Here is a 13282-nt window from a genome sequence, read left to right on the forward strand (position 1 = left end):
TAGTGATAATTATTTGGGGCTTTCAGCAACAAAAATGTCCATACATTGACAAAATCAAATAATATTATATGAGGCCTGCCTACCTATTATTTATTTGCCTACCTATTCTCCACTCAAATATCTTAGAATTCCATCCTTCCTCCAACTATTGAATCCCATCTTTTCTTAATCATAGAGTCTCATTCCTTCTTCATGATATTTTCAAGCCAACACTGACAATCGTTGTTGCCGTGTAAATTATTGAAACTGTTGCAATTTCTTCATCAAAAATTGATCAGTCAAACTACAACTATGAAATATTTCATTGATACAAGTTTTGGTGATAATGAAGTGTCTATTATTCGAAAGACAATTATTTTCAATGAACAGCGTATATCCTGACAAAAATCATTCAACACACTCCAACGTTAGGATCATTAATGTAATGCCCTTAAAGTAATGCCCTAGAAGTAAAGAAAATTCAAGGAATTGCCTCAAAAATGAGCTTTCATTCGACAAATTCGGTGAAAGGGTTCAAAAGATATGGGAGAAAATCTATTTTTTCAAATAAATGCATAAAATGTATGGTTACCATGGTGACAACGTTTAGTTATGATTTACTCGTGAACGAATATGGAATGATTTTAAAATTTTAAAGGAAAAAGATTAAATATGGTTTTAAATAAACGCATCCTCAATTAATCCATTGGTTACGTCAAGAATGTGGACAAATTACGCGATTTTACTGCAATTGCAACAATGGTTACCATTGTTGCAATTCAGTTGTTTGCAAGACGTAGTAATAAGCGGTCCAATACATGGTTGAAGACTTTAGGCAAGTTTGAGGACATTTGGAATGTCACGAAAGACCCAACGCCCAAAATACCGGTACCTGACGAATGAAGAACGCAGATTTGAAGTGTTGTTACCATAGAAACCAATAAACAGTTAATCGCGATATTGACCAAGTACATACGAGTTATAAGTAAGTTTAAAGAAATATCAAAATAATCAACAAAAAACATTAACAACATCACTATTTGAGCCAATAACCTTTAAAATGAATATTTTATAAGAAATTCGCTATTTTCAAGGGAATATTACACGATTGTTGCTGCTGTAACTAGGTAACAAATGAACGTTTGCATAAAATTAACGTAGCGCTATATGCGCTGCAATCCCCCAACTCAGAAAAGGTTTAGATTGTAAAATTACTCCAAACCTAAGATGAGATATTCGAATTATTTAGCAAAAGTAGTTTAAAGTGTATTTCCTTGCCAAATGAAAATGAAGATGTTTAAATTTCAAAATGTCTGACTTTAACGCCCCCTGTAGGCCAAAAAACGAAAAAATTGTAAAAGGCATCCACCACACATGATAGCTCACATACTCTGCTATCAAATGAGCACGGATGCCAAGCTGTAACAAAAAATGCCGTGATTGTCGAATTTTAGGATAGTTTTTTAAGGTTGGCTGGCTGACTAAGGGCCTAAAAAACATTTTTGACTGCAGAAATGAATATATTACACATTAATATGTATGTCTGACCAGGGAAGTGTGATGATGTCATCACACTTCCCTGGTCTGACAAAAAGGAGGATCCAAATCGGATAACTGACAGAGAAAATAGGAGAATTCCAGTTTCAACCGTTGGAGCTCTCCACTGCACTATTGCTTCATGGGTATTGCCATCTTTGACATTGATTGGGCTTTTATACTGCTCCTCGGCCTTTAAATCGGTAATTTCTTTATTATGACTGGCTTTTAAATCAGAGATTGTCTGATCTCTCCCTTTGCTGCCAGTCTCAAGATCATACAATCTTTCCTCGGTGCGACGAACAAGGTTTTCAATTTGTAGGGTATGTGCATGTAATCTAACATCTATTGTGTCAAGAATGTCTTTTTAATGTTGGTGAATGAGTCTATCTTTGAAGTCATTTCATCAACTTTGTCAGATAGCCTCATCATCCCCTCTTCGAATGTTTCAGTGTCACTTTCTGTTTCAGTGTCAGTAGAGCTGCTTGGTCTGTAGCGTTTTTGTTTCTTGGATTGCGATTCTGTTCTAGACTGTTTTTATTAGTATCTGAATTTGTTTCCATAAAAATGTCTGATGATACGTTCAGTTCTTCGTTACAGACAGTTGACTCTTCAGCTATAGCAGTAAGCATATATAAGTGTTATAAGAGTTATAAGTGTTGTTCAAACTTGATTCGTTGATGCATGCATCGTTGCACACATCATTGTTGCTGGCAAGATCACCACTATCGCCTATAGTTTACTTTGATCCACCAAACATACCACCAAACATGTCTTTCAAGCTTGTTTGTGTTGACATTTCAAGCAGCTGATTGATTTCCACAGAAAAGTGTCAGGGTGAATGAATGAGAACTGATCACTAGTAAATCACACTTGAAATAAGGTGTCAGAACATAGAATATTTCAAAATCCTCAAATTTTACATTTTACGCGTTAAGATTCGTTTTTCTAGGGCGCAAAAACGAATATTATGGAGCAAAAATGAAAGTTCGTGTTTTTCAATGGCGCAAAAACGAAAAATCATAGAGCAAAAACGAATATTTTGTTTCTGCTCTATAATATTTTTAGTTTTTGCGCGGTAAAATTCGATTTTGCTAGGGGGCAAAAACGAAAAGTTCGTTTTTGCTCTAAAAGTTTCGTCTAGCGTTTTTCTGTAATCAAGGAGCTCGTGTAAAAATTATTGCGTTCGGCCCTTATCAGCCACCACAGTGGAATGAACTGGTCACTACGGTCTTCAATTCCTTTGTGGATTCTTGCAGCTGATGGGAATATATTTAAACCAGTGTGCAAGTGTACGTTTCAAATCATGCTTATTTGTCATTGGCAGTTAAAGTTGTCACTTAAGCACAACTGTCTCAGATGCCGTAAAGCGCAACTGTCTCAGATGCCGTAAGTAATTCACGTTTTGTGTAATTGTTTTTAGGCCAGCCTTAGACTGAGCCTATTACTATACAAATGGAGCGAATTTAAATGACATGGTTTCCAGAGGAAAGGCTCTTTTACTTTGCAACTGAGCATATATTCATACAAATCATTCAATAAAGCATTATCCATTCTCCAAACTCTAAGTAGCTGAATTTTGAAAGAGGGTCTCGTTAAAATTTATATGAGCTTTTTTGCGAATATCTGATCGCAAAAATATTGGTTTTGAAAAGCCAATCAGAAAGCAAAGACTCCTCTATGATTGGCTTAGCCGCAGAAATCAGCAGGTGTTCACGTGAACCCGCTGTATCGTCTACCGTTCTACTTCCGGGTTTTATTTTAAGATCTAACATTGTATTTTAAGATCGATTTCTGTGAAAGCTTTAGTTGACTTGGTTTTTTGGAGGAACATTTTTATTCGCACAGAAAATATCATTGACCATTGTGCAAAGTCCGGGAAAAATAGCTTTTTCTTAAATCGAATAGATGACCTTGATATGCTAATTAGCCATGTGCTCAAACTACAAATTCAATCAAATTTTATTCCGCAAAAATATCAAATTCAATTGAATTTTACTTTATTGAACAAAAAAACCATCAAATCCAATTCAATTTTGAGCAAATTTTAGAAAATTCAATTCTATTCCGCATTAAAATCAATAAGACCAAGGGAAAAGATTTATGTGAGGTATTTGTTCCTGCCAGATCCAGTCGCTGTCTGTGCTACTTTTGTTTTCTACAATTATATTGTGTAAATTATTAGGTATTGATTCTGAGCTGGGAGTGTATTTTGACAAATTTAACCCACAGAATGCATCATCATTAGCCATTTTATGAAAAGCTGACAGGCTGGCCATAGTGCCCCTTAGGGCTGGTTTTTTTCTAATGCCATATTTACAATATTTGGATATCAGTTGTGCTAACGTGCATGCAAAATTGGATTCATTGTTATTATGGGATGATAATTCATGGGCGTCAAGAGTCCTGAGACATACCTTTGATATGAAGCTCTTAAAATTTTATCAGGGACTTGTTTTTGAGTAAAACGAATAGCCCGTAAAATACCAATGCCACATCGCTAAACGGTGTCTATTCTCCGTGAGACAGTAGTAATAGATTTTTCACGACAAACGCACGATTTAGATTGGTCTCCTAAAATATCTATAATTAAGTAATTCTTACATGTGATCGCGTGGTTACAGGTGGAAAGACAGGGTTCATAGTTGTCAGGCCTTGGTTAAAATCAAGACTTATCATCACCTTTGCCAAGTGAAAATCAATACTTTTTTAATCAAATGCGCAAGCCATCAACAAGTGTCACACGGAAACTTGAGTCCCATGTAAAGTTCATGACAATGATTTCTTAACACGACTACTATATCTATTCAAAACAAAACTCGAATTACATAGAATTGTTTGACTCTACATAAATAATATATATGCTGATACATGTACCAGTATCTTTTCGAAAGAACACAACTATGAAGATGCTTCAATCTTAAAAATTATACCGTAAATTGCAATAATCATTAAAATCAGAATCTACAAAGCAAATTCTGTCTGAACAATTTGGAACTTAAAATCTCAACCTATTAATAAAGTCAAATATCATATAGGCAGTACGAGATGATGAATGTACATGTTTACAATGATAGAGACTTAATTAGCTCTTTTTGAGCACTTATTCTACTTACTATGTCCGTCAATTCTTTTTGCTTTGTATTATAAAGGCACGAGCTTCTGCAAACCTGGTTGAAGTGCTGGCCTGTTTTGCACAAGTGTCAGCCGACATGGTAAGACATTGGACATCAATTTCAATAAACCGTTTCTTGGCACATAGATCATCCAGTGTGTCCTGTTCCATTTTTCGTTTGTTCCTGATGAGAGAATCCGCATTTTTGTCCCTCTTCTCCTTTAGATAGTTAGTATATCTACTATGAGATGATGTAACAGATGCAAGAAGCCCTGCTGTCAATGGTACTTTCATAACACCACCAACACTCGAAATATAGTCACAAATGAGCCTTTGTGCGATATTAGACTCTTCTGCCAGATTATCAGTTTCAACTTGTCGGTTGATCGAAAACCCGCGTTCTACTGTCGCTTGACCGTGCGATAATAACAATAAATTTTTTACCACACTCCACACATGTACATATTCCCTTTTGCCTTTCATTTTCTTATACATGAACTCATCCAGTCGATTTTTAGTTTTGTTGAAATCAACAAATTCTGCTGGTTGAGACACAGAGCTGTCAATGAACTCCCCTAATTTACTTAATATTGTATCACATAAACCTTCTTCCACATGTTTAGTATGTGCCAATGAATTGAGAACTTGACTGAATTTATTTTTTGCATAATCAGGTTTTGAAACCATAAAATTCGGATCTAAACAAACAATATTACGTATCTATGTGTATCTCACTGGTGATTTCAGAATGATGTGACCGACTGTTGCTGATAGAAAGTCCTTTACCTCACATCGAAATTCATAAATCTGACATTCACTTATTTTGTTAATAGCCTTCATTTCTTTAAGCTGTTTGTCCGCAGCGAAACCAACATCTACCAACTTTCTATCAAAATGAATTTTCCTGTCTTTTACATCAAGTTTAATGATTTTAGCCAGGGTATCATCATCCCTCATTATATCCCTACAAACAAATCGCTCCATCAGTGTCTTTAGTATCAGGTGAATGTCCCCACTTAAAAAAGGGATCATTGAGTGGTCTGTTTGATAGATGGTAAGAAATGGTTTCATAACCATAGCGATAGACAGAATAGCCTTCGGTTTTACTTCTATCAGGGTATCGGTGACAGCATTCTTGATGACTTGATACGACGCACACTTTGGCTTGTCTACTGATTTGAATTTAGTTTCAACATGTTCGACATATAATGCAACCTTTGGCCATATCAGTAGCGCCCGTTCCGCACAAGGTGTATTATCGATCCACCTGAAAATAATTGGCGACACTGACTTCAAGCTTATAAGTTAGAATATATATGTAGTAAGGAATGTATCTGATTGAAAGGCGGGCACATGGATTTTGATCCACTTAATAGAATGCCAACAATAGAAATCAAGTTTTTAACTCACCTATGCCGGCAAAACTTTAACGGAAAAGTTTCACTTTCGGTTATCTTCATGAAATCCGATCGACGTGCTGGTGCATCAATGAAAAGATAGTAGAGACTACTTAACAACGACTTAATATTCCACGAAGTATCAGTTGTTCCCTATTTGAAAGAATTATGAATCGTGTGAATTCCACATGAGCCAAATTCAAGATGTGCACAGTTTCTGTTGAATTCTGTTGCGATTTCATTCGATAATTTGGAATAAAAACTTCAGTTAACATTGGGGCCATCAATGGATAACTGCCAACAGTTCTTTAGACTAATGTCGAAATCAGATCTGAATGCCGACAACATATCATCGGCTGTAGCATGGCCTAAGAACGAAGAGTTGTAGTACATAGACCTAATACAATCGCCATCCCACTGTCTCACTAGCTTATCAAGTTGTTTACTTTGAGTTTTTTTACTCGTCAAATAACAACACGTATGGCTCATCGCTTCCAATTTTATTACGTAACTAAGTTTTCAGATACGGATATATGCCAGATCTAGCAACATAGGCACATTTTCGTTCACTCATGGACAAATTGTTGATAAGTTCAGATTCAGGAAACATTGTTTTGAACACATCTCTGGTAACCTCACATGATTTGTAAGAGTAATGGTTTTGTATTACATTCAGCACCCATAATGTTTCAGCCCTAAGAGCTGCAGCCTTGTCATACGTATATCCTGCTGCAAAAACCGTAATGTTTCCAATGTCTCCGTTTTTAACGCATGCGCATTAGTGAGTGTTGGGGAAATTCTCTAAGTCCAGAAATCGGTTGAGTGCGCAGGCGTCACTACATGTCAGAACTTTCAAAACTGGGTCATGTCAGTACGCATAATGAATGTGTGTTTTGATGACTTCAATGTTTCCGTTTCAATTAGATTCGAATCCCACAATAAATAATTATCTTATTCCAATTCGATTTGATCATTGATGACCCGAGTGTCACTCGTTTATTTTTGCGGCGCTACCAGATTCGAGCACCGAAAAATACTGAACTTATTTCAATTCAATTTGAACTTTGATGACTCCAGTGTCGCTGATTTATTTTATACGACGCTATCACGTTCGAATCCCGAAAATGCTGATCTCGAAATGGTAACCATTATGAACTTTGGTGCACTTTCTATGGTGATCCCAATGTCACTGTTATTTTATTTGGACAATTCATTTAATTGTATTAACATATAATACGCAAGCATATGATACGAGATTATTTAGACACCACGATCCCGCTGCTAAAGTTCACGCTGGTTCATTTCAAGCGAATACCGCATTGACATGACCCAGTTTTGAAACATGTAAACACTGTCATGACGCCTGCGCACTGTACTGATTTCTCGACTTAGACTTATCCAACACTTACTAAGCCTAATGCGCATGCGTTAAAAACGGAGACATTGGAAACATTACGGTTTTTGCTACTCTGCTATAGTCGGCAAACTACTACTGCTACTACTATTCGGCACACTTCTACTGGTCTCAGTCATCGATCTCGGATTCACAGGTGCCTCATTGTTGCGAGTACTGCTGAAAGAACAATTACATGATCATGAATGAATGAAAAACTTTTTTACGAGACCCGCAGCTGATGAAATTAAATGTGGGCCCTATATTATGCGGTGTTGTCATATCGCGGAATGACGGAATCGCGGAATTTTTTAAAAACACGGAATTTCTTCACTATCACTATAATAAATAGTAACTGGATTTTCCCGCGGGGATAACCGGTATCGAATCGAAATTCTATCTGACATTATTTTATGATACCGTTCACTGGCTGTCAGTTAGCAGCTGCAGCAGCAGTCAGATTGTAGTCGGACAAAGAGATCGGTGCCAGGGCAAACAACGGTTATCGATGTTAATCGACTTTTTGCGATCTTAGTAGGTTTGCGCATGGTCGCACTAGGTTGGGCCGTACGTAGTTTTAGATGGCTGCAAAGGTGAAATGTGCTAACCAAACATGACCGCGGTTCCTTAAAAATTATTTTGATAGAAACCGCCGTCTAGTACCAGTAATATGTTTTTGTCCCAAGGAATCAACACAGAGAAGCAACTAAGTAACAGCTTTCTCTTCACAAATAACGGAATTGAAAAAAGATACCATTTTAAATATAATCTTTAATATCATTTAATTCTTATTAACTCTTCTAGATACAGCACACTCGCATAAATCACAATTTAGATGCTCGAGACGCATTAAAAATCCAGAGCATAAATAATGATCTGTTCCCGTCTGACATCGTTCATTTTGGGATTTTTCTCTTGACCGTATAAAAATCTTAATACGACCAGTGGAGTGGAGCAGTGCAGTCTAAATAAACTATCGTTTTTATATCCATTTTACAATGTTGTATTCATTAGATTAATTAAAGGTTTATTAATGGTAACATACACAGAGCTCGTAGACGCGGTCTCACCCGACGCACTGCCTTGGGCACAGGCCCAGGCCCGATGCAAAAGTTACTGTGATGGGGTCAGCAGGCAATGTTGATAGATTAATTGCCTACGTAGGTTCTCCATTTTCTCGTTTGGAAGTATCGTTAATTTGTTGAGTGACAATAGTAATAGATAAGATCGCATATGCCTACCAGGTACCGGAAATGAAAACATGTGTCCACATGAATCGCGGATATCCTGTGGAAAAACACCGTTACTATCCATCGTGAAAATGAAGAAATTCCGTGTTTTTCTGCGATTCCGTCATTCCGCGATATGACAACACCGTATATTATTATAAGTATTTTCCAGATTCGAGCTGGTAGAAAGTTTCTCAATTATTAATATTTTATGTCTTTGGGTTTGACATAACAATGGCAGGCAATGTGACTGCTGATTTCTTGATCGATTGCATTGCTTTTTTATGTTTTTTTCTAAGCATATGTTTTTCGAGAGCTGTTTCACCACCGTTGCTCACGTCAAGAAAGCACATGCAGGCTTTGCACCTTGCTTTCCATTTGTCGGTAGTTGGATCGAGCCACTCTTTTTACTGATCATTGACAAGCCAGGCTTCATTGAACTTACACCTGCCCATGACACTAACCCTAAACAAAAATAAAACTGACTATTCATCAGCAAATTCCATAAAAATGCTATTTCCAAATAGACTAATTGACAAAATTAAATAAGCAGGTAGGCCTAGCCTAAGTATACGCAATTTTTTCCGCCAATCATTAAATGCTAAAACAGAAAGCTTCGCGTGAGCGAGGGATTTGCTTTAATCAGATATATAACAACGTTTATATATCAGCGCCAACTGCACTCATAGATTAGACACACACAATTTATTTTCTAAAAAGGCGGGAATCGCTCACATAGTAATGCCTGCTGTGTAACACGCGCCTGTGCGTCTAGTCTAGTAACACATTACTGCAGAGTTCAATCAGTGAAGTAAGTAGCGAGCCATGTGGTGGTTAAGCGCGTGATTGGCACACAGCCAAGATTGAAGAAATCCTGTATACCGGTAGATGCCGCGCGCATGTGTGTTGTAGAACATAAAAAGATTTATGACCTTTACTGAATATGATTCAGGACGGGAAAACAGGGGACCTTTAAACATGCGCGAGAAGTAATGCAACACACGCGTCAGCTCATGCGAGCACGTGACCTTAGTGACAGCAGGTTCGAATCCCACAAAAGGAAAATTCATCGCCCCCGACGCACATGGCGACAACGATCGAGATAGACCAAAACAAACATACTGTTACCGCAAAGTCAGAATCCATCCATCCACAAAATGTCAAAAAATACAAACAAATACTGACTTTTAGTTTATTTCATAAAAAAACAAGACAAATACTGGCTATGATTTTTTTTTCAAATATACAAATAAATACCGACTTGAAAGACCCGCTACGAACCCTGGAACAGGTCAGATGGCATGAAAATCGACTGTGGCTGACTAATTGGTGCGAGTAGATCAGGCGTTGATGTTTCAAACGGTGTAGCCAAAATGATTGTATCATCAGGGGTAGACAAATTATCCGAAGAAAAATGAAAAATTCACCTCGTTGATCGTCAGTTGATTTTGCTGTATTTTTTTCGCCTAAAAACACATCATTCAGTTCAAAATCTGTGTTCAGTAGAATTTCTTTCAATAAAACGAAAATTTATTTGACTAACTTTTATGTATTCAAGATTGAATTTGAAATGATCTTAAAACCAGAGAAAGCATTCTCAGAAATTCAGAAAATCCTAGAGTCATAATCAAATTCTGTGAAGTCAGTTAAGGTCTCGAATCAAGCCAAGGGCTCAGGTGGCCTATACGCTGGGCCGAAACGTCGCGTGGAAATTTGCATTTATTTATTTAGTGCACCTTCAGGACTCTCCATCCCTCCGTCCGTCCCTCCATCCCTCCCTCCTTCCCTATTTCCCTCCCCCTCCCCTATGTGGAATGTACATAATGAAAGAGTTTAGAGTTATCTCCATAATATCAACGTTATCTCCGATCTATTTTGTCTACTATTTACAGGGACATTTTTGTGGAATCTACATAACAGTGCATTCCGCTGTAATGAGAGGGGTGAAAATGTTCTAGATGGTGGAGCACACTTTTATGAAGTCTACCTAACGAATGATGGCAAATACATGGCTGTTGGAGCCCTCGAACCAAAATTCTATAGGAATCTTTTGAAAGGTTGGATTACTTATTGGACACTATTTTAATCTGAATTATCTGAAATCTAGTGGCACATTTGATAAGAACATATTAGGTGTCACTGAACTCAATTCAAAGGCTTTTGAGACTAATATAGATGAAATAATTCATACAGTAAACGTGGGCTAACTTGGATTCAATTGCGAGACTCGCCTTTCTCGTAGTATTTCTCTAGGTCCCAATATAAAAAATCAGTAAAAGTGACCCAACACAAGTCTTAGTTATGGATAACAAAATACGTTGAGAAGTCAGAAAGAGTTTTTCTTTTTCGTCCGAGTTAGTCATATTTAAGTTAGGTGAGGTTAACTGTATTTTCTGTTAAGTTGCAAGGGTGGAAGACTAATTTTCTTTGAATGAATGTGTTAGTTTACATATTTGTTTTAAAAGTTACTGTTTGTCAGTGCTGGATCATTCATAAGGTACTCACACATATTCGACTGATTTTTGGATGCTCATGAATGACCCCTTTACTCTAATCGGTGAGCACCTTAGAATTGTGATAATTAATCGAATATACATAGTACTTATTTTCTAGGATTGGGGCTGTCAATTGAGGATCATCCACAAAGTTTGAATTGCCAAAAAAGCAAAGAGAAGTTTAAAGAGCTGTTTGTTAGCAAAAGCCAAGATGAATGGACAAAAATATTTGATGGGTTGGATGCTTGTGTTACTGCTGTAGTAGATTTAACTGATGCTCATGAGCATGTGCAAAGTAAAGCACGCTCATCATTTGTATTAGTAGATAACGGTAATATAGAACCCGGACCAGCTCCACGTCTTCAGCGAACTCCCGGTCTTGCCCAGTCGTCAACTCCAACTGTGGGCCAGCACACAAATGAGATTTTACAAAGATATGGTTTCACGAATGAGCAAGTGAAACAGTTCGAAGAGCATGGGGCAATTTTTCAAAATTATGATACCGAGTCAAAGTTATAGTGTTCAAAGATGGAAATCATGTAATGTTTTTATATAAGCTCAATAAAAGGTATATATTGTGATCAATGAGATCTAAAGAGAATAATTCATTTGTTGTTTAAAATTTGTAATGTAAGTTATATCCAATTGAATCACACCCACGTGGGTCATAACTCCCAACAGGCTTTTATAACCTTCACCTTTCTGGCCGTAGACAAAAGCTAGTTAATTTGGAAAGTTTTGAAGACGCTTCACAATCACAATCACAGCATCTATATCTCCCTCACAATCACAGCATCTATATCAACTTCACAATCACAGCATCTATATCACCCTCATAATCGCAACATCTATATCATCATCATCGCAGCATCTATATCACCCTTACAATCACAGCATCTATATCAACCTCACAATCACAGCATCTATATCACCCTCACATTCACAGCATCTATATGACCCTCACAACCACAGCATCTAAATCACCCTCACAATCACAGAATCAGTACCACCCTCACAATCGCAACATCAATATCATCCTCATCATCGCAGCATCTATATCTACCTCACAATCAGAGCATCTATATCACCCTCACAATCACAGCATCTATATCAACCTCACAATCACAGCATCTATATCACCCCACAACCACAGCATCTATATCACCCTCATAATCACAGCATCTATATTATACTCACAATATGGAGCTACAAGCCGATACGCGGCGCTGATTAGCAACTCAGTCTCACCGCAACGTGGCGCTGCAGTATTGCTTCGTTATTTTCAAGTTTTTTAACGGCCAACTTCCTTGAGGTTATCGTGAATAGATGCTGCTGTCGTGAGTCACAATGAATTCCAAACAAGATAAATGAAATGACGTTACCAGAATTGAAATTGGAACTGAAAACGTTCGGGGCAAAGGTGTCTGGTAGAATAAGAGCTTTGTGAGAGGTGATTTTTATGTCCATTGAATTGAATTGTCTGTCTATTTTATTGCATTTTACTCCCGGGTTCGGCACAGGCACAGAGAACGATTTTTAGGCCAGCCGTAGGCTATACAAATGGGGCGAATTTAAATGACGTGGTTTCCAGAGTAAAGGCTCTTTGACTGTGCAACTGAGCATGTATTCGTACAAATCATTCCTTAAAGCATTATCCATTCTCCAAACTCTACGTAGCTGAATTTTGAAAGAGGGCCTAGTTAAAATTTATATGAGCTTTTTCGCGAAAATCGGATTGCAAAAATATTGGTTTAGAAAAGCCAACCAGAAAGCAAAGACTCCTCTATGATTGGCTTAGCTGCAGAGATCAGCAGGTGTTCACGTGAACCCGCGGTATCGTCTACCGTTTTACTTCCGGGTTTGATTTTAAGATCTAAATTTGTATTTCAAGATTGATTTCTGTGAAAGCTTTAGTTGATTTGGTTTTTCGGAGGAATATTTTTAATAGCACTACAGAAAATGTCATTGACAATTGTGCAAACTCCGGGAAAAAATAGCTTTTTCTAAAATTGGATAGGTGACCTTGATATGCTAATTTGCCATGTGCGAAGTGCAAATTCAATCAAATTTTATTCTGCATTAAAATATCAAATCCAATTCAATTTTACTTTATTGAACAAATAAAAACATCAAATCCA

The 13282-nt window shown here is 37.2% G+C and overlaps 1 protein-coding gene across 2 annotated transcripts in view; it reads left to right on the forward strand.

Moving 5' to 3' along the window:
* Positions 1 to 11706, forward strand: part of LOC141904976 (alpha-methylacyl-CoA racemase-like) — a 150590-nt gene extending 138884 nt beyond the window's left edge. For both annotated transcript variants that reach the window (XM_074793642.1, XM_074793643.1), the window contains exons 6-7: positions 10542 to 10706; positions 11263 to 11706. In XM_074793642.1, the coding sequence (XP_074649743.1) occupies positions 10542 to 10706; positions 11263 to 11663 (566 nt within the window). In that variant the 3' untranslated portion in view covers positions 11664 to 11706. The remainder of the gene's footprint in view (positions 1 to 10541; positions 10707 to 11262) is intronic.
* Positions 11707 to 13282: the final 1576 nt, after the last annotated feature.

This window comes from Tubulanus polymorphus, chromosome 5 (assembly GCF_964204645.1).
Source record: "Tubulanus polymorphus chromosome 5, tnTubPoly1.2, whole genome shotgun sequence".
In the NCBI taxonomy this organism is placed as follows: Eukaryota; Metazoa; Nemertea; class Palaeonemertea; order Tubulaniformes; family Tubulanidae; genus Tubulanus; species Tubulanus polymorphus.